The sequence below is a fragment of the Excalfactoria chinensis genome, chromosome 8, assembly GCF_039878825.1.
Source record: "Excalfactoria chinensis isolate bCotChi1 chromosome 8, bCotChi1.hap2, whole genome shotgun sequence".
NCBI classification, from domain to species: domain Eukaryota; kingdom Metazoa; phylum Chordata; class Aves; order Galliformes; family Phasianidae; genus Excalfactoria; species Excalfactoria chinensis.
This window is the reverse complement of record NC_092832.1, coordinates 25765347-25786923: the sequence shown is the minus strand read 5'-3', so window position 1 is coordinate 25786923 and position 21577 is coordinate 25765347. Positions and strand designations below refer to the sequence as shown.

Sequence of the window (21577 nt, the reverse complement as noted above, 5' to 3'; positions counted from 1 at the left end):
CTTCTGGGGAGGAGCCCCTTCCTTAGCATTCAAACTGATGCCCCTTTTAAGAACTCTTGTAAGGTACCTCTTTTTTTTGGGTACCTCTTTTAAGGGGAGCTGGCAGGCACAGCTTTCAGATGGGCGATGTTCTGCAGTTTCTGCATGGCACACACCGCTTTGGGTTGTGCCTGTTAGCATTGCTCACATGGAAAAATACAGCTGTGAGCATCCGTAAGCTATTAAGCAGCCTGGAGCTGACCCAGTGCTTCCCCACCTCTGCTCTCTGCTCCTCCTGCCCCTGCCCCGGTCTCTCCCCACCCATGGGGGTTACAGCCAACAGGGATGGGCCGGTCATAGCTTAAAAAACACATTACTAGAGCTGAACCAGGGCTTGTAAGACTGTAGGGAGCCAACTTGTTGTTGGTGGCGTTTCTCCCCTCCCGGGTTAACCTTTGAATGTGTGACCACAAGGATTTGGGCGGTGGGGCCAGGCCGACCTCTGGCAGTGGAATTTCACCCAGCAATTTCTGCAGTGAGAAGAAACCCTCCGAGCTCCTTGTCCGTCTTCAGAAGTAACTCGAAGTGCCTGTGGCATTGATAGATAAACATTCCAAAAGCCTTTAGTGAGTCATGACCTCTCCCAAGAACAAGAGGACCCGCCAAGCCTGAGCTGGGCAGGGGAGTGTAGGGATGTGGTGTGGGATGGGCTTGGGATGAGGGACTGGGGATGGGATGTGGGACTGGGGACGTGCTTTGGGGCCAGGAGGGGATTATGGAGCTGGGGTGGGATCTGGGGCTGCCTCCCACCCCCAGCCGTGACTCAGAGCCTGATTCGGGCAGTGGATTTGTCCTCCCGATGGATGGATCCCCGTTGGCTTGAAAGTGCTGCTGTTTCCTCGGGTTAAGAGGGATCACAGAAGTTTTATGCGTGCACATTTCTTACTTTGGGCTGCATATATTTCATAGGTTCTTTGTTTTCAAAATATCGAGCAAGTGAAAGCGAAGTGATCAAACGGGGGCACTGGTCTTTATTTGGTTTACTCAAAACCCTTTTGTTCGGTCCGTGCTGCCAACCCGCCTGCTCTGCAGGACATCCTGCACTGCTTTGCTCCTTCCCCCAGCCACCCCCACGGCTTTCATTTTTCAGTACTTTAATTTCAGCCCCGGGGAAATCAGACCGAAGCACAAGTTCAGCTGAATGTCAGCAACCGCAAAGCGCTTCCTGGAGGTGCGCAGAGTGCTGCAAACGCACTGTGCTCCCATCGCAGCTCAGCTCTAGGGCTGGGGACCGCTCAACACAGCGCGTGGCTCGCAGCATCCTGCTGCTTCCTCCTTATCCTTGAACAGCCATGTGCTGCAAGCGGGCACATGAGGAGCACGGAAATCATGTGTGAAGAAGCCCAGAGCCCCAAACTCAGCGTAAATCTGTGCTGCAAGTGCCATGTTATCCCACTGAGGTGCGGGTGCAATTGGAAGCAGGTTGGGCAGCACAAATCCTGCAGCCCCACAGTGTTCCCCTTTATCTGCATCCGTGCAAACGGGATGAGCTGACGGGTTAGAAAAGTACAAATAAAACGTTTGGAAAAGAAAAGAAGAAATTTAAAAAAAAAAAAAGGGGGGGGGGGGGAACAAAAAACACGCACAAAAAAGAACGCAGCGCAATAAGAAAAGAAGAAGAAAAAGAAAAACAACAACAACACAAAGTGCCTTTCTCCCCTCCCGCGGTAGCCGCTCCCTCCGGCTCCCGGCCCCGACCCCCTCCCGGCGGTTCGCAGTGCCCGGCCCGCCCCCGGCCCGCCCCGGCCCGCCCCGGCCCCAGCCCCGGCCCCGCCGCTTCCCCGGGCCCGGCCGCAGGAGGCAGCGGGGCCGCGGCACCGCCGTGCCAGGTAGGGCCGGGGGTGGAGATCGGGGGTGCCGGGAGCGGGGAGCCCGGGGGTGCTCGGGGAGCGGCGGAGAGCGGGGGGGGACTTCTGGGGCGCTCCGGAGGATGCTCCGAGGGGCGCTGGGGGGATGCTGGCTGAGTGCTGGGGAACGCTGCGGGGTGCGTGGGAGAGCGCCGGGGGATGCTCCGGGAGTGTCCTCGGGGGTGTCCGGCCGGGATGGGTGCTGGAGAGCGGCGGGGGGGCTCCGGGCGCTGGCGGGACCCCGGGCGTCACTGCATGCAAGCAGAGCTGCGGGCAGCGCAGCCTTCCCCAGCCGCCCCGCTGCGGTTTTGCGAGCCCCAACCCAGCCAGCCCGGCGGCCTCTCCCCATTCCCACAGACACTCTCACTGCCGTCGCTCGCTGTGCCCTGCCCGAGCTTGCTCTCCCTTTACCCCCCGATCCGTGCATCCCGTAGGGCCCGTGGGTGCCGTGCCCCATGCAGACAGAACTGAGCGCTCCCTACAACTGCCTGAAAGGAGGGTGTAGCGAGGTGGGGTCCGTCTCTGCTCCCAGGTAACAGCTGTAGGACAAGAGGCGATGGCCTCACCTTGCACCGATGGAGCCTCGTGTTCGATATTGGGAGAATTTTTTTCTCAGAATCAGTGGTAATGAACTGGCACGGGCAGAGCAGGGAGGTGGTGGAGTTACCATCCCTGGAGGTGTTCCAGAACTGTGGGGATGTGGCACTGGGGGATATGAGCAGTGGGCACCGTGGGGATGGGCTGGGGCTGGACTTGGTGGTCTTGTGTATCTCTTCAGTGCTATGATTTGGGGCTTTCCACTTGCTCAGAATGAATGCTGCGGTGCCACAGCGTGGTCAGAGCGCTGAGGTCTGTGTCCCAAACATGTGGGGGGGGCATCGGTTGGGTGATGGCCGAAAGTTGGTGAATGACTTCCAGTGCAATGCAGTAGGCTCAAGGTGGGAAGGTGGCTGCCCTGGGTGAATGGTCCCCTTCCCTAGGACTGTCCTAAGTGGGGTTGTCTCATTCATTTCCTTTCTGGAGGCATAACTGTGAGCTATGGGACCTCCAAGAAGTGTTTCCTTTTTTGTGGCTAGGGAGTGATGAGGTGGCAGCTTTGTCAAAATCACCCCAAAACTGGAATACAAAAGTACGGGATCCTGATGCTTTGCTTACATGGGCCCTCTCCTTTACCAGCCTGAGAATTCCCAAATAATTTGTGAACAGAAACAGCAGTGACAGATCCCTCTGCTGGGGAGAAGCAGGGCTCTTTGGTACAGACCATATGGATCCTATAGGATCCCACTCTCCCACCCTGGGACTTACATGATGAAGACTTTGGTCATTCCAACAAGATATGGGTTTGGGGCAGTCCCAGGGAATTGGTGACCCTGCCTGGGGCGCGGGAGCGAGAAAGCTCAGCTCCAGCTTTCACACACGGCCATCTCCGTGACAAAGCCATGGGGAGAAACCAGATGCAGAGAGCTCCTTCTTAGCCTGTATTTATTTTAGGCCTCGGTGGAATTGATGATTCCGGAGGCTGCGAGTCCTACGCATCTGAGGTTTCACATGAAAACGAAGCCGGACGGAGTTATTGTGGTTATTATGATAATATACTGCCAAAATGAATGGGTTGGTGGAGTCAGTAATGTGAAACAGAGTGGCTCCAGTCCTTTGGATTGGTTTGTTTTATATCTGTAACTTCAGCCTGTTCCTCTGCTGAATGTGAGCCTTGGAGAGTGGCAGTGTGCAGTGGGGGGTTGGTCAGAAAATGTGGGGAGCTGCCTACAGGGAGGTGGCACATCCATGCCCCTGCCCCTCAAAGCTTATGAAGCTTTGTACGTTGCTGTGGGTTTTTCCAGTCCCACAGACTCTGGGTTTCATCCCTAAGTAGGCACTTTTTGCACAAGACCCCTTCTTACCCTCCATCCTTCCCCCCCACCCAGTGCTGAGTTCCGCACAGCAAGTGGCTGAGGAGTGGTGAAGTGGGAATGCTTCTTCCAAAACCTGGGCGTGGTGGGTCACCTCCACACCCAGCTTCCAAAACACCCAAAGGACCCTTTGGTTTTCATTAGGAACCAAAGATTTTTCCAGCCTGGCTTGTGCCTGAGCTCAGGCTCATCCATGGAAAGTAAGCCAAGGGTGCACCAATCCCAGGCCATGCCAAGGATCCTGCTGTCCTAAACTTGCTACCAGCTTTTTGACCACATGGATGGTCTTGACTTGCCCTTAGGGTGAGAAGATGGAAAGCAGCAGCTTGAACAGGGCCAGAGGCCCCCAATCTGAAGGCACTGGGGCAAAAAGAGTAAATCATAGAGTCACAGAATACCCCGAGTTGGAAAGGATCATTGAGTCCACCTCCTGGCTCCACGGTAGAATCAGAGTGATTAGAATGCCAGAAGTGAGGCGCTTCCGACCTCTGTCTGCTTTCTGACATTGGAGCGCTTTGGATTCATGGTTTCAATTGACGTTTGGATCACCTGGCTCTGGGAAAGGAGACTTCAGGGAAAACATCACAGGTTTCAAGGAAGGTGATAAAATCATGAGCATCACCCGGGGTTTGTTAGGACTGTAGCTGGAATGAGCTGAAGGTCAGCTCAACAGAGGTTATCAACGCAAGGGATGAATGTGAGCATTTTCCTGTGCCGGTGAGCCATAAAAGAGGCAGAACTGGGACATCCGATACCTCCCTGTCTCGTCCTGAACCGTCCCTAATGGACACGCTGGCAGGGAGCTCATTGCATTTATTAAACAGCAATAAGCAGCTTTAATAAAATCGGTATCCGCCGTCTGACGGGGTGCCTGGAGAGGCTCCTGGAGTTGTGCCGAGCCCGGCACAGACCTGGCCGTGATACTCATGCAGCACTGCTACTTTGGGACGTGGAGGTTTCTAGGATCAGCAGCCAGCCCTCAAGACCAAGAAGTTTTCAGACTTCTTTTTCCCCTCCTGGAAGGAAGCTCCTTCCCATGCATTACATCGGTTTTCTTCCTTTGCAGTGAAAACACGTTGAAAAGCCCAACAACAACTGTTCCCAAGAGGCTGTGTTCATGTGTTCCAGCGCGGGTGTTGTGCAAGCCTGCAGAGCGCTGGATGGAACAGGCACTGCCGTAACCCTTTGGGTACTGCGTGTGCTGAGGACAAGTACAGGGCTCTTCTGTGCTGTTTTGTGCCTATCAGCCCCACCAGCACTGAGGAGGGGGGTGGGATTCTTTCTGTGAGGTGGAACTGGTGGGAATGGGGAAGGACAAGGGGGTGGCTTGGAGCTGCTTGGCGCCATCTGTTTTCCATCATCTGTGGGAGCAGCCTCTGTGTGACAGCAAGCAGCTCTCGGCTAGGACTTCTGTCCTCCATACACAAGGTATGAGCTGTCTGTGTCCCCAGTGTGCAGCACTCTGGCAGGACCATGCAGGGTCATCAGCTGCAGGAAATGTGTGCCCTCCTCCTGCTCAGTGGGATGCAGCACATGAAGATCCAGGTCTGGGCACCCACCTTGTGCATTGCACCTTTGCTGTCTTAGATCCATCGAGAGCGGTCAGGCATTGAACAGGGAAGTGATTGAGTCACCATCCCTGGAGGTGTCTCAGAGCTGTGCAGATGCGGCACTGAGGGACATGGGCAGTAGGCATGGTGGGGGCAGGCTGGGGTTGGGCTTGGAGAGCTCGGAGGGCTTTTCCAACCCTGGTGACTCTGTGATTCCATGAAGTGCCAGCCCGGTTGGTGTGGTTTGGCTCCATTCATTCATTGACTCCACTGGAATGCAGAACTGAAGACCTTCATTCCCATGGGGATTCCATCTGGCCCGAGCTGCAGGTCTGATGTGTGTAACTGCAATAAGGAAATACTCCAAGTAAAAGCTTCCTGCGAGGTCTTTCCTTTGGGAAGAAGGAAAGAATTCCTTGAGGCTCACTTTAAAATCAGTGCCACACAGAAACATATTGGGTTTTACATCATGGTGCTCCATGCAGTCATCAAACCCCAATGAATGTGCTCAAAAAAGATGTGCAAGGGTAGCTAAAATACGAAAATCTGACCCAAAATAGTTTAAGTGAGCAACGAATGAGCTCTGAGGATTGCTCAGAGCCCTGACCACAGGAGCCATGGGGAGAGCAGAGCTGTACTGCAGGACAGCAGGGCTCATCCCTCGCTGCTCCAGTGCGCAGTGAGCCCGGCCTTGGGGAGCACTCATGGGAGCGCTGCTTCCGCTTCTGCCCGTTTCCTGGCTGCCTGCTTCCTGCAGAGGCAAAACCCTTCTGCTTTTCTTGAAGCTGCATCTGCTAAAATCCCATGTTGCAGTCGCGTAAGCAAAATGAGCCTGACAGAGTGCCTGCAGCGCTGTTCTGCAGACATTAAGTGGCTCCATGTGTTTCTTCCCAACTGACAATCATCGGGGTTGCGCCGTTGGTAAGGAGCAGTGCTGGCCCCGCTCCGTGCCCTGGGTCCTTGCCCAAAGCCCATCCCCAGACATGGGCTGTGTGTGGGTGTGGGCACTTTGCCTTGGGAAGTGCCAAGTTTTGGAAAGTTCAGTGCTGAGGCTGAGGGTTGTTTCCTGCTGCAAGCCTGGGGGTGTCAGCAATTCTGCACAACCCTGCAGAGCCCCAGCGGCTGTGAGCACAAGCCTATGGGAGCTCCCAGGCTTGAATGCCAAAGTCATTGGTCTGGGGTCACTGAGGTGCCTGGCAGCACTGGGTCATCCCTATCCTGTCCCTGTCCCCGGCCCTGCAGGGCTGCAGCGGGATTCTTCCTTAACACTGAGACCTTCTGCGGCTGCTAATGAGGATGCTGCCTCTTAATTGAGGCAGCTGCTGGTGTGTCCCCGCCAGGCGCAGTAGCTGATGGATGTGCTCAGCCCGCGAGGTGCAGCGTTCAGGGAGCCAGCCGGGGCACAGCGAGCAGCACCAGGTATAATAGGAACTGCGGTGTTAATCATTGACCGTCTCTTAAATAATCTTTCTGATAGAGAGGACAGCCCTTGAGCAGCACTTGGTGTTTTTGTGAAAAGGAGAGACGTGCTGCGAAGAGTGGCTCATTGCATGCAGCAGGCTCGGGCTGTCCTTGGGAAGGTCACAGGAGATCGATGCTTTGGTTTGCTGGAAAATGAATCCCTCTTTCGTGCTTCTTATCATAAACTTGTGTTTGCTTTTCCAGCAAGGTCGCTGGGGTGCTGACCAATGTCCCAGCAGCGGGGCTGGGGGCTGGGAGGGATCCTGGGCTCTGCAGGGGGTATGAGCAGTAGTGGGACAGCTGCTGTCCTGGTGTTGGTTGTCCTTCTGCAGTGAGGTGCCAGCGTGTTGCTGCAGTGCAGGAGGAAAATGACAGAGCTGAAAAAGATGTGGTGTTGTAGCTAATGAGATTGCGTTACTGCGCTGCTCCGCGGAGTGAGTTATCTGCTTGGGTGCTGTCACAGGGTTAAATGCTGTTAATTCAAAGTTACCAGCAAGATGTTTGCAGGGAAAGAAACCCGTGTCTGTCTGTCTCTTGGTTATTTGCTTTGAAAATCTGTTGCTCTTGGCTCTGCTGGCTGAGGGGAGTGAGGGAGGGAGCAGCAAGGGACAGGGGGAGGAAGGGTTAAAGAAACACTACCAGGCATGGCCATGAGGCAGCACTGGGCACTGTGCGGGGCTGGCAATTAGGTGATTTCAGTCTGTGCTGCCGCCTTCCTGCTTATTTACCTCCCCAGTTTCCCTTTTTGTGTATATATATTTATGGCTGACTTGAGAAAAGAAATGCTGCTCAGGCCTGGGCTGATCCTCCTCTAAAAGCTAAAGTTCAGTACTGCAGCACATGTTAAGGCTGGTGTCCTTTGGGTTATGCAACATGGGAAGGGGCAGGACATACAAAACCCAGCCCAGCTCAGCACAGCGTGGCCTGCAGGACTGACCAGAAAGTGCTGTCCTCCCTCAGGCCTTGGGCAGGAGCTCCTGGAGCTGGGAGGTGAGGACAGGCACAGGGCACGAGGACATCACCATGCTTGAGGACATCACCATGCTTGAGGACGCTGCTGTGCACGAGGCAATTTTGGAGTAGGCTGGTCAAAAGGGAAAAGTGACAGCATCAGTTTGGACTGCAGAGTTGGGACCCAGCCAGCTCATAAAGGAACCAATTAGGTGTAATTATCTAGATATTAAAGAACATCCTATTGCCTGGCTTTCTTTTTTCCCCTCCCTCTAAATAAATGACCTAGAAGAGTGAAATGTAACTGGTCGGACTGTAGCTGGGGTTCATAATTGCTCTGTAATTGGCTGTAATTGGAAAATCAAAAAAAAACCAACAACATTTGAGGGAGAGGCTAGTGTTCATTTTGGCACATGTTGTTTGTTGGCAGGAGGAGACAGAATTGCCTTCTATAGTGAAAGCGTGGTTAATTTGGCCAAGGTACTGCAGCAGGCTGAGCTGGAGGAGGTGCCAGCCCAGAGGTGTTGGGAGCACCGATGTTCTCTGCGGTGGTGGCCCTACAAGCTTTCCATCTGGGTATAAACTGGCAATGCACTTGTTTGCCCTAATGAATAAACAAATTGTTTCTTTGAAAGGCTTTGATCCTTCAAAGCATTTATCCCTTGGTAACAATACAGCAGGATGTGACTGCGTTTTCCCTCTGGTCTTTGTTGTAGTTAATACATCATTAAAAGATGTTGCAGTTAAATTGTCATTTCAGTGCTTCTAGAAGGGAATAGCAGCAGCAGCAGCTCTCTATTCCATATATCCTTATCTGTATTGTGAATCTATTTATCTTGCCTTTTCCATATGAAGAAAGCTGAGATACAAAAAGCAAAAGTAAGGGAAAGAAAGAGAATTCAGAAGATGCAGAGCAGAGGAGAGCAGGAAGCAGAGCTGCTTCTGAGCCTGAGAACGAGCGAGCGGTCTCTGGGACAGTTCTGGTGGGGGATGCTGCAGAACTGAAAGCAGGGAGAGCAGTACGAGCAGTGCTAGGTGAGAATGGCGTTGGGCAAAGCGAGGGGCAAAGGTGGGCTGCAGCCCGGGAAGGGGAGCGGCTCTGGAAGTTCAGCCAAGTGCTAAAGCCTTTATGAAGGCAAAATATTAAAAGCAGCAGATGAAGTCAGACCCTGACAGTTTGATCAATGAGGTGAATGTGAGCGGGATTCTGAAAGGAAGAGTCCTGATGTCCTTCCCAGCAGCTGGGCAGGCCTGGTACAGACCATGCTGCATGTGTCTGCCTTGAAAACCTTTTGTTGCTCAGAGATCAGCTTGGAGGATAAGACTTCGAGCTGCTGCGAGATGTGGCCAGGAACCACATCAGATACTTGAAGGAAAATCTTAACCAGAAAACCCCACTTTTGCAGCCAAACCCAGCTGTAGTGCTGAGATGTTCCATGAGGATGAGCAACCGGGGAGCTGGCTGTTCCTGCTGGTGAAGGAGCCACTGATTCCAGCATGCCTGGAAGCGCTGAGCAGCCCAGCCAGGCTGCAGAATGCAGGAAGGGAGGGGGTCCTGTGGAGGAGCGGGAGCCTTTCAGATGGACTCGGTTCAGATCATGGAGTATTTTTAAATTAAAAATATTTGTTTCTTTTTTTCCAAGAGTGATCTGGCTCATCTGCCCCGGTGTGTCAGAGGATGGGGCACTGACAGCCTGAGCAGAGCACACCATGGAGAAGACAGATGGTATGGATGGTTCTTTGCTCATTTATTTCTTGAAAAAAAAAAGAAAACCATGTAAGCCCTGAGGCAATTTCCTTACCAGAAAACCAGCAAATTAACCATTTTCTATAGATGTGTTCTTCTAGAACAAGGAGACCAAATTGCATCATTTGTGCGTTACCTAAACCACAGCAAAGCCCCTGTGCAGCTCTTGGAGCCCCGCACAGATTTGCCCTCCCATCACAGGCAGACCTGCTCCTGCTCTGCTCCTGGCTCTGCCTTCACACCTGGCTGCCCAGCAGGGTGTTTTCCTTTTATTGTTCCCATGTTCTTAGGCAATTTTGTCCTTCCTCGGTGCAGTGCTTCCCCATTTCACCTCTGGAGAACCAGGTGTGACATTGGAGGTGCAGCATCTCCGTGACCATTGTGATGAGGTCCCACAGCCCCCTGGTCTTGTGGTGGCTGTTGGGCTAAGGAGCCAGTCTTCGTTAAATTAGCTGGTCATTAGGCTGCTGTGCCTAGAGTTTGTAGAGCTGTGGCCAAGGGTGGGTTGAGGTCGGAAACAAATGGGCCAGATGATGGAAGTGGTAACGTTTCCCTCCTGCTTTAAACCTCTATTTCATTTTTCTGTTTGCTTTTGATCTACCAACATTCAATCTCTTTTCCCTGTGGTTGTTCCAGCAGCCGGCCAGCCACCCCTGCCCAATGGGGACGGGGAGCAGCCCCGCAGCCTCCCCTACTCCTTGGAAACACCGTATGGCTTCCACCTGGACCTGGACTTCCTCAAGTATGTGGATGACATTGAGAAAGGGAACACCATCAGGAGGGTCCACATCCACCGCAAAGCCAAGCAGCCCAAATTCAGCACTCTGCCCCGAAACTTCAGCCTGCCCGAGAACGGCTCCCACGGCTACGCAGCCTCTGCAGGGCCTGGCTGGCCAGCTGCCACATACCGTGCACAGCGCAAGGCGTCCCTGGGGGCGGAGGAGATCTCACGGGTCCTGCTGCCCAGCGAGGAGCCCAGTTACCGCAGGAAGGCTCTCCTGGCTGAGACGCGACGGCACGCTGAGCTGGTGCGCTGTGAGGATGAGCTGCGGGGGCGGCCGCAGCTGCTGCGGGCATCCAGCCTGCCTGCAGCACTGCCGCCTGGCCAGGCCCCGGCTGGTGATGGCTGTGTGCCGTGTCCCCTCCGGCCCAGTGACAATGGGAGCTGCCCAGAAAGCACATTCCGTCCCATGCCACGTTCACCCGATGGCATCGCCTCGCTGCCATCTCCCATGTTGAGTCCTAGAGCAGAGTTGGCCTTGCAGCAGCAGGAATGGCCAGGGAAAGGTGGCCTCGTGCGGGATGTCCCCAAGGAGAGGGCACAGCCCCTGTGGCAGGGCCAGCACTCTGCCGTGCAGCTGCATGTGGTGGTGGAGAGCCGGGGCGAGGAGGGCGATGCCAGTGATGCCACCAATGGTAGCACCCTGGTCTCAGCCTCACCAGGTGCCCCGCAGCTTGCAAATGAAAGCACAAACCATGGGAAAGCAGGGGGAAGCGTAAGTGAAATTGCTCTGAATGTGCTGAAGGAAGGTGAGGACAGGTGTGGCAGTGCCCAAGAGAAGGAGGAGCGGGGAGGAGATGTGGGAGAGCCCGGTGGGATCGCTGCACTGAAGCAGCGCATTGCTGTGCTGGAGGAGCAGCTGGACAGGAAGAAGGAAGAGGTGGAGCAGATCAGAGCAGTGCTGAAGCAGCAGGATCATAAGATCAAGGAAAAGGAGAAGAGCATTCAGTTACTGGCCAGCTCCAAAGCCCAGCTGGAGGAGCAGCTGTGCCAGGAGAACATGCGAGAGGACACGGTGTCTTCCATGCAGCGTGGCAGCATGCTGCAGTGCAGCGACGCAGCGGTGAACACTGAAGTCTCATATGTGAATGGCTCCAAGCAAGTCCACGATAAGGGCATCAATGTAAATATCCCACTCTCCACCCAGTCCATAGGATGTGGCATCCACACAGTGGACAATGGAAACTTGCTGGCGGCGGAGCTGAGTGCTCAGGGATGGGCCGATGTTGGCACCAGTGGTGGTGGAGATGGACACTTTGCCAAGCGCTCAGAGACTGAAGCTGGCCTGGAGCCTGGCCTTCACGCCCCAGGCTTCACCGTGCTGAAGATTGACGAGCAGCTCAGCAATGACAACCAAAACCAAAGGAATAGCTGTGACGCCCAGAGTCTCGCTGCTCATGCAGCGGCTGCAGAAAGCTATCGAACAAAAAGAACTGGGTCAAATGCAGGCGAAAACAAGGCAGGCTTTGGTGAAGACAAAACTGAAGATGAGATGGGAGAGGAAGGTCTCCCTGACCCCAAAGATTTCCCTGCTGTTGACCCCATAGGCCAATACGTAAAGAAAATCCAGGAGCTGCTGCAGGAGCAGTGGATGTGTTTGGAGCATGGCTACCCTGAGCTGGCAAGCGCTATCAAACAGCCGGCCTCTAAGCTCAGCTCCATCCAGAACCAATTAGTTAATTCCTTAAACTCGTTGCTGTCTGCCTACTCTTCGCAGAGGCCAGCAGATAAGGAGAATTCGAACACGCACTATCAGCAGTTGGGTAAATAACATTGGCATAGGTTTCAACAGGTCCGGCTGAATCTCTTGCCATCTGATGGAGTATCGGACAGGTGCAATGTGGTGGAGCTCAGTGGGGTACCAGCATCAGAGAGATTGGGAATAGCCCCTCCTCAAAATGTGTCTTTGAGAAAGGCAAATCTCTATACATCATAAGTTAAACAATCTTAAAATGAAATAAAGTAAAATCCGTGTAAGAGCAGATAAAGCTGTGACTCGGTTTTACACAATATCACATCCAAAACTGGCCATACTTGTGGCTATTCCATCAAATAACCCCACTTGCCATCCCTCTCAATTGGATGTCTTAATTTGAAAGAGCACGGGGATCAGATGTTCATCTGGGGTAAATTAGCATGAAGCTCACCAGAACCAAAACCAATTCAATCTGACTGAGCAGCTAGGCTGGGAACAGACCTGTCCCCAGTCACACAGCTGTTCAGCTGGAATCATTAGACGATGCTGAGAATCACAGAATGGCTTGGGCTGGAAGGTTCCAACCCCCTGCTGCATGCAGGGCCACCAACCTCCACATCTGATACTAGAATCTAAAACCAAATCCTAGTTCACTATCAGAAGGACCTTGCAAATAGATAAGTGACCTGTTACATGCAACATGTAGAGAGGCTATTCAAACTCTGATGGAAATGTTTATCTATGTAGTATTATAGGAGAGGCTGTAACATTAGTACTGGAAAAAAAAAAAAAAAAAAAGAAAAAAAGAAAGAAAAAGAAGAAAAAACATTATAACATTATTACCAGAGTAAAGCCTGCTTATATTCACAGAGCACATCTGTAACTCCCAGCTGTATATTTTGTATTCACAGCCACTTGAAGATGTTTGAGACCTGTATGGTAAAGGTGGCTGGGTGCATCAGCATTTTTGCAAGGCATAAAGAATCCTGTAGGATGAATAAGATGCTCACGGTTTGATTTCTAGTTTGTTGCTACAAGTCGGGAATGATCACTGATAATTATGGCACATCTGCTTAATTAATCTGTTGTTTTGTATTTTGCTAGAAACCTCACCAACCACAAGTCTTAAGTCTATCATGAAAAAGAAAGGTTATGGCTCCCATGCAGGAGGCAATGGGACCAAAAAGAATCTTCAGTTTGTTGGGGTAAATGGTGGGTAAGCATCTGTTACAAAGATAAAACTGCCTTTCATGTGTAATGCCCTCTGTATCGCTGAAGAAATTCTTTTTCTCCTCTTTTCCTCTCAAAACCTCCTGATTAAAAGGCCATTTGAAATGGAGCCTCTTTCCTCCCTTCTTTAACCCAGTGCTGATAACCTGTGGCAATCCTGCAGACAGGCCCAGGATGATGGTGCTTTCAGGGCAGTGGGGGACATCCCTGGGGACCGATACTCTGTGCACTCCAAACTCTTGGGGCTTCCTCCAGATCCCGGCTGGGTCTGCGGGAGGATTCCCACTAACCTTGTGGGGTCTGGAGGTCAGCACTGGCTGGGTAGGTGTGCTGCCACCAACCTGCCTCTGCAACAGCCAACCAAAGTTGGGCCAGGAACAGAGAAAAGGCCATTTCAGTAAATAAGGACTTACCCTGGTGGGAAGGAGACCCTTATGTCAGTTGTGCTCTTATAATGATTCCCTGTGTACCTAATAGCTAATTCAGTTTGTCTTTTAAGCTAACTGGCTGCAGCAACATGTGCTTTACATGAGTTTCTAAGAGCAGCACGTGCCCCTGTCCTACCAAAGAATACTTGGTACTGGAGAGGGCAGAAGGCATTTTGCTTTCCCTGCGTGAAGCTCTGTATGCACGCTTGAATGCTGGTCTGTGCTCATCTGTGCTTCTCCACCCAGTTTCCAGCTCTGTAGCTACTGCTCTTGGCTTTACTTGCTCTTGCTGAGTAGCACTTCTAACAGCCCCTGGAATGGCACAGCGTGTAGCAAGTACAGGAGTCCTGGCTAATGTCAGAATTGTTTTGGGTTCATCACAGCTAAATGTACGAAGATACTCCTGATATGAACGCGTTCAGACAACCACAAGAGGTCTCTCTAGCAGGGCTGCTTGAATGGTGGACTCGAGTCCATTGGAGCTGCACGCATGTGTTTGTTGGCATACTGCCTGTACTACCTTGCCACAGAGTCCACACAGTCCCTGAAGTAACCTTGCCTGTCGCTGATTGATTGCTTCTATCATGCTCCTGCCGGTTTAGGAAGCCGAAAAAGACTAACCCTAGGTCTGGCTGTGGCTCTGCCCTTGTAACTAGCATATCACTCTGGGCTTCATTCAAGGCCCATTGGAGTCAGCGGGTGTCTTCAATGAGTCTTGGTCAAGCCTTGCGTTTGTAGGTGGGGAAGGAGTGAATAACATGTGGTATCCCCAAATAGCTATGAAACAACTTCAAGCGAAGACACAAGTTGTGAAGACAGCCCATCAGATGGGGATGCAGAGAGTGACACAGAGAGAGGAGCTGGTGGTCTGGAGCCCACACAGGAGCAAGAGGGAGGTGGAAGCGAGGGAGCTTCATGTGGGACCTCCGTGCAGGAGACACGAGAAGACGATGACCTGCAGGAAGCTGGGGCAGAAGCAGCACCTTGCACTCAGCACAAGGCTGACAGGTAACCGGTTGTGCTTCCTATAGCGTTTCTGAACCCACAGGACATACAGCACTGTGTTCGGTCGCCCCTACAGGGCTGGGGACAGCGCTTTGTGTGCTCAGATGAAAGGCAGCCTTTGGCTTCCAAAGGCGCTGGAAAAGACTTTGAAGAGCTAAATGTTTTTGGAGCTCCTCCGCAGTCTATTGGGGATTGATTCAGGCCCCACAGTTGACTGTGGGAAAGGCGGCGTGAGTCACGTTTGGTGAGAATTAGCTCATTTCTCTCTCCTCAAGTAAACTTTGTAAACCAAGTCCCTTGCAGATTCAGGGAAAAAATCACTTTTCCAGCTTTGGGATCCTTGTAAAAGATGAAGTCCTACATGGTCTCTGGACTTGAAGACTTAGAAAGGTGCTTGGCTACTTACCTAAACTCTGTTTCAAGTCAGTGGGACAACTTGTGTCCGTAATGTTAAGCGTTTAAACAAGCATTTAAAATATTCTGACCTAAACTGCACACCATCCCTCCTTCTTCAATGCCACTTGCAAGTGCTGCTTCATGATAGACTTAACAAAGTGTTTTCCCTTTAGATGCAAACCCTCTGAAGATTTCCTTGCTGCCTGCCAGCTGCTCAGCCAGCACCTCTCCGAAATAAGGACCACGAGTGACCAGCATCCGGTACAGATATTTTTCAGTCAAATTCCAACTGCAGTTCCCACTCTCTGCTACCTTTGATGGATAAGATTGTCCCAGTGTTGCACTGCAGGCTGTGCCCTGCCATGCTTTAGCCAGCTGGGTAAGGAGATGGGACAAGATGAAGAAAGGAGATGAAAGCTTTCTCTGCTTACTCATTCATTACCACAGGAAATTCCTTTCCCCCTTGAGTTAGAACAGCATTCACAAAACCACAAGCTGAATACTGGCTGGAGGATGCCAGCACGCAGGACAGGGAGCTGGGGCAGCAGCAGGTTTGCAGAATGACAACCCTTCTGCTCTCCTGGAATGGGACCTTAACACTACATTTCCAAACCCACCTGGTGCACCATTTTCTCCATCTGAACAGGAAGATGTGGTGCTCATCCCCTCTGAGAAGTGACAGTGAAAATACAGTTGCAGAGAGACTCCAAGTGACTGATCAGCTCTAGTGGCTGCTCATTAAGCTTTAGTGCTTTCTGGCATATTTTAGAGGGTGATGCTCCCCTCAGGTGCTTTGCTACATCAGGTGGAGATGAAGAGCACCCAGAGCACAGTCCATGCTATAGGGGGAAGGTACCAAGTGTGGCCTGTCTGCTCCTGGAGGCAGCTGGGGGATAGAAATGGGAGGGTTACTGTGGATTTGAGATGGGAGAGCAGTTTGTATGTGTGTCATTGCTTTTATTTTGGTAAGAGGAATTCCTTGGAGAGCTCGGTTGGCTCAGGGATAGGTACTCACCGAGGGTTCAGCATACAGAAGGAGGGCAGGCAGGGTACCAGGCTCACCCACAGCCCAGGGGTAATGCTGCTGTTGGTGTTCACAGCGGCACGTCCTCAGCACCATCTGCCAGGAGTGGTTCCGGGTGTCGAGTCGCAAGTCCTCCAGCCCTGAGGTGGTCTCGGCCTACCTGCAGGCACTGGGCACCATCCAGCCGCAGCTGCTGGAGGCAGTGATCAACATGGCTGACAGGAATGGCAACACGGCTCTTCACTACAGCGTCTCCCACTCCAATTTCATGATTGCAAAGCTCCTGCTGGACACAGGTAGGAGCAGCAGCTCCCTGCTGAGCAATGGCTTTGTTGGGTATGGGTGTGGAAGTTGTTTTGTGCCGCTCTCCTGGTGGGGCTGTGGCAGGCAGAGCCAGGTAGTGGGGTCCATCAATGGTCCCAGATGTAGCAAATGGTGAATGAGAGCCCAGGCCCCCAGTAAGTCTAGTTGGGAGCAAAGCAAGGTGGGACAGAGACAGGGCTGGGAATCAGCTGCAACTGACACGCAGTCGTTTAGGTTGACATCCAGTAGACTGGTGTGGAGCCAAGGTCTATGGAGGGGACACAACTGAGCTGGAAACCAGCACTCCCCCATGTAGGTCAGCTGCAGACCCATAAGTGTGCATGAGGATCTCAGCTGAGCCTCATCAAGGGCATTAAGGCTCATTAATGTTTGGGCTTTGGAAGTGGCTCAGGGTAACTGTGGATGAGCACATGCTGTTCAGCGCAGCCACTGGCTCACACAGCTTCTTGTAGCAGCCGGTGCCACGCTGTGGCTCAGCACAAGAAGCTCAGGCCCCTGGAAGCATAACCAACCCCACAGCACTGCAGGAAAATTGCATTTTAAACTATTGAACTTTCAGCTCAGGCGGCAAAGAAAGGGACTTTCAGCTGAGATTGTACTGGGGGGAAAAATGCACGCGCTTTCAGAAAGAATAGGGACACTTTGGCCTCTTTTCATGGGCAAGACAATCTGCTAAATGTTAGGAAAATGGCATATTATCATACACATCTATGCAGCCATTGTTGCTGCTGCTCAAAGGCAGCCCCAGGAGCCTGCCCTGCCCCGGATCACGGGAGCAACACTTCTGAAGAGCGTTTGCCAGTGGGATCCTTGTAGCTGGAAACTGGCCCTTCAAGTTGAAACAAAACCAAATAGAGCACTTTGAGAACAGCATGAGGAAGAACTAGAGTAAAAAGTGCCTTTTGCTGTGAAATGTGTCCATGTCTTCAGCAATTACCTGTAGAGATACTTGGTGGTGTGCTCCACCAAGGGGTGATCTTCACCGTCCTGCTGCTCCCTTGCTGTAGGAGGTAAAACAAGCAGTTCTAGGCCTGGGGGCTGCCCAGGGCATATGTCTTACTGTATCTTTTAGAGAGATTTAATTTGATTATGGTCATCATAGTTAATTGAGTTGACCTCGGGAACTATACTGAAGCAACATATAGCACCAAAGCTTGTTCAATGCTGTGCTCACAAGACCATTAACAAAAAGATATTTAATGGAGATAAGGCTCGGCCCTGTATAACTATGGGACCTCCCGCTGAGTTTCCTCATTTCTCAGTCAGATCCTTCCCCTCAGCCAGGCAGCACTGCCGGCCTTTCAGTTACAGCCACCTTCCCTTTCCCCACGCACACTAAGACTCACTCTTTGCTCTCCTTCCTTGGCTCCCTCCTTGCTGGGCTGAATCCCGCTTGTCCCCCTGCATCCTCCCACAGGGGTCTGCCGCCTGGACCTGCCGAACCAGGCGGGCTACACGGCCGTGATGCTCACCCCGCTGGCGGCTGCCGAGACAGATGAAGACATGGCTGTGGTGATGAGGCTGCTGAAGGAGGGGGACGTCAATGTGCGAGCTGCTCAGGTGTGTTGGGTGAAGGGCAGCCTGTCTATGGGGGTGTGTGTTTGGCAAAAACATTCCGAAACCCAATTCTGGCCAACCTCCAGCCTGTCTGCGTGCAGCCACAACGGCCACATTCCTGTTGGTCCCACAGCTATCTGGGCTGCAAGGAGAGATGGGATCTTCATTGAGGGCTGTGAAAATAAGGGAATAACCTCCCCCTCGTGTCTCCGGGAATATCTCAGGGATGTAACTCCAGGGCCTCCTGCTGAGTGAACTGCAGCAGGCAGGAGTTGGTGTTTCCCAAAGATGACAGGAGCAACCCCAGCAGAACTGCAGAGTGCCCACATCGCAGCTCCCTGCAGCACAAGGGGAGGACGGGGTGAAAGTGGGGAATGTGAGGAAGGTTGAATGTTGTGCAAAACCCTTTTTCTGAGCAAAATAGTTCAAATCTGCAGCCCAGGGTGGGGAGGTTGGGGCAGCCATTGTGTGGTAGATTCACACATCTGTCCCAGAGATAGCAACACCCTCGTCCAACCAGGCAGCAGTTAGTGCTGAAGAGCCCAGGAGGGTGATGTGATGTTAAAGACTGATCTGTGTGTTCTGCAGGGAGGGCAGACGGCCCTGATGCTGGGGGTGAGCCACGAGCGGGAGGCCATGGTGCGGGCCCTGCTGGCCTGCCAGGCCGACGTCAACATGCAGGACGAGCAGGGCAGCACGGCGCTGATGGTGGCCTGCCGGCAGGGCAGCACCGACATGGTCAGGCTGCTGCTGGCCCAGCCCGGCTGCCAGCTGGCACTGACAGACAAGGTGAGGTGTGCTCGGGCCCTGCACAGCCTGAAGCCGGCTGCACTACATGTGGCGTGGATCGGCTGGGCCTGGTGAACGTGGCAAGGCTGTGTTTTGGTCACATGAATGGCACCTGTTCCTCCTGCAGGATGGAGACACAGCACTGTCCATTGCCCAGAGGAGCGCCCACGAGGACATCGCTGCACTGCTGCAGAGCGCCCAGCACGACCCCAGCGAATGAACCCAGCATGGAGGATGCAGGGAGGGAGAAGGGCAACCGCGGCTGGGGTCACTCCCCTCATTAACCCACTTCTGTACCCACATGGCCACAAGCAGCTCACATTCTGTTTTGCAGAGTTAAGTTTCTGGATTGCCCTCTGTTAACACTCGCTGCACAGCCCTGGCAGGACAGCAGCTGAATGGAAGGAGCTGTTCCAGCCTTCACCAGGGGCTGCCCTTTTAATCGAGCACTTACCTGTATTGCATTTAACTTGTAATTTGTGTCCTAATATTTATTATTAGCTCTCCCCTATGCAGCAGGAGGCAGCAACTGTTCATATAAGTAACAACAAACACAAGTCTGACGGATTACAGAAAGTATAACATCCTATTTATGTTTGCTCACGTGGGCCTGAGAAAAGAACTAAAAATCAACGCTGTAGGAAATTCTTTGAGTCCAGCAGACCCAAACGCACAGACACTGTTTTGCCTGGACTCAAGAATTACCGTATGGCTCTTGTTTTTACTAATTAAGTTCGAGCTGATGGGGAAATGAAGCCCATTGGTGTGTATGGAGCCCAACCCACACTGTGAGAGCGGGATTTAGCACAGCATCCTCACCCCGGCTAAGAGCAAATCTCTTGTTTTCAGCCGATGTGTTGGTGTCTGCTTCATCTGCTTTGCTGCCACCACGTCCTTTAGGTGGAAACGCTCACCTCACAAAACACCCACCTGCCTTTTTGAACCCCATCCCCCAACACAGTTACCTCCCCCACATAGGAATAAACCCAAGTTAAACTTTCACCTGCGTTTGCTGTTGTTCCTGCTACCCTTGGAAAGCCAAAGAATGGACAGACAGACCTCCAAAAGCAGAAGGGCCCGTCAGCGAGCCCCTCACACCCTGCACACATACACACACACTCCATGAAATTACTTTTTAGCTCTTTCTGTCCCCGCAGCCTCCGGATGTTTGTTTTCATTCCTTGTCCTCAGAGCTCCTCCTTTCCCCTCAAACCATCTCCCCGGGGATTGCTCAGCCTGGGATTTACTCTCGGAGCAGCAGCAGCAGCCCAGGTACTATGGAAAACATGGCAAAACTCACCCAAAAACAGTGCTGGGCCCCTTGGAACAGCCCCCATCTGGCAAATCACCTGTGAGGTTTCAATGCCACTGAGCACCAGAGCCAGACTGAATTTCTGTATTTTGATATCGTGGTGGAAATCAAACTAAATATAGCCAGGCAAAAATACATCCCCAGCACGAACTCTGAGCAGTACAAATGGAGACAATTAACTCACAGCAAGGAAATAAGTTAATCTAACAATCGTTGCAGGGTTACCATTGAGGAGCTGATTAGCTACAAAGGGAAAGAATGGTGAGAACTCAGCTGCTCGGCATTTTTCCACTCTCCTTATGGGCACTTAGAGCATGTCTCTTCCTTTGGGGAGCAGGGACCCCAACGGCCTCATCTGCAGCATCTCCATCACGGCCATTGGAGCTACGTTGCTCCACAGCCCTCAGGATCACAGCAGGACTGGAAAACCGGATGGCTGTCAGCTATTTGCACATTTTATCTCATGCAGGGATAACCCTTGCAGAAAGCCCTCCAGCACTGCCCTTGTCCCAATGCAATGGGGCTGCTGCTTGGTTTGTGAGGTGGCATCCAGAAACCTGGGGAGGCAAAGGGCCCCGTACCACTGTGATAACGATCCCAAGACATGTGAGGAATGGAAGCCACAGGCTCCATCTGCACCAAAAGGGTGCAGACAATTCCTCACTATCGGCTCAAGGCCATCAATCTCAGGAAAGGGATGAAATCATTGCAGCACTGCTAACACTGTCCAGGCTGCTGTCGATGTTGCAGTTGGCCGCTGTTAGAGCTGAGCTCATTCCCAGTGCTGCGGCATCCAGCTCTCCGCCTGCCTCCCAGCACAGCGGCACAAGGCGAGGGGCGGCCCCGGCCCCAAAAAGGGGCACAGTGTGAGCAGAGCACCTCACTCCGACCTCGGTGCTGTTAATTCAATTGCAGGGCAGCTGGCAGGCGTGCCTTGGCTCAGCTCCTCTGGGCTCCGCAGGCAGCAGCTGGGTGCTGAGAAAGGCAACAGTCCGAGTTCCAAGCACAGGCATCCCGAAGTGCCTCACCCCCAGAAACACCGCAGCTCCGTGCTCAGCACGCAGCAACCGCCGGCAGCAGGTGGGATGCTGCTGGTGGCATTCAGCATGTAATACATTGGGGGGAACGAGCTCCTCAGCACAGATGATTTCTTTTTGCTGCAGAGGAAGGCGCTGAGGCTGGAGCTCCGGGCCGTGTGGGCTGAAGGCAGCAGAACCGGAATGCTTTGTCAATTGCTCCATCTAGTGATAGTCCAGCAGAAAACGCCACGGGACAGCCGGGCTCAGCCCACCCAGCGTGGACGCGGGCGGCTTTCCCAGTGGCTTCAGGGCAGATGTGTCACCTCCCTGCCACCTCCTGGCAGAGGAGCAGCAGCCAGGAATGGGGGGAGGTGGGATCGGAAACAGCAAGCAAAAACACACCGGGTTTCTTAAAGCTTGAAAATGCTCATAGGGGATATTGGTTGGAGGGCAGATGTTTCTGTTTAAGAACCCGCAGTCAGCCTTTGAGTCAGGTAAGTACAAACAAACG

The 21577-nt window shown here is 52.8% G+C and overlaps 1 protein-coding gene across 6 annotated transcripts; it reads left to right on the top strand.

The window, feature by feature from the left end:
- The first annotated feature begins 1775 nt into the window (after nt 1–1775).
- Nucleotides 1776–19736, top strand: KANK4 (KN motif and ankyrin repeat domains 4). 6 transcript variants are annotated; one of them, XM_072343706.1, is made up of 10 exons: nt 1776–1868; nt 9402–9484; nt 10145–12049; nt 13087–13198; nt 14418–14648; nt 15215–15302; nt 16142–16361; nt 17807–17949; nt 18535–18735; nt 18863–19736. In XM_072343706.1, exons 2-10 carry the CDS (start codon nt 9469–9471, stop codon nt 18953–18955), a joined length of 3009 nt encoding a protein of 1002 aa, XP_072199807.1. In that variant the 5' UTR covers nt 1776–1868; nt 9402–9468; the 3' UTR covers nt 18956–19736. The 6 variants fall into 6 exon arrangements, with proteins under 6 accessions (XP_072199807.1, XP_072199802.1, XP_072199806.1 ...); XM_072343701.1 differs by having other exon boundaries at nt 10142–12049; XM_072343705.1 differs by lacking the exon at nt 1776–1868 and adding an exon at nt 2375–2418 and having other exon boundaries at nt 10142–12049.
- The last annotated feature ends 1841 nt before the right edge of the window (nt 19737–21577 follow it).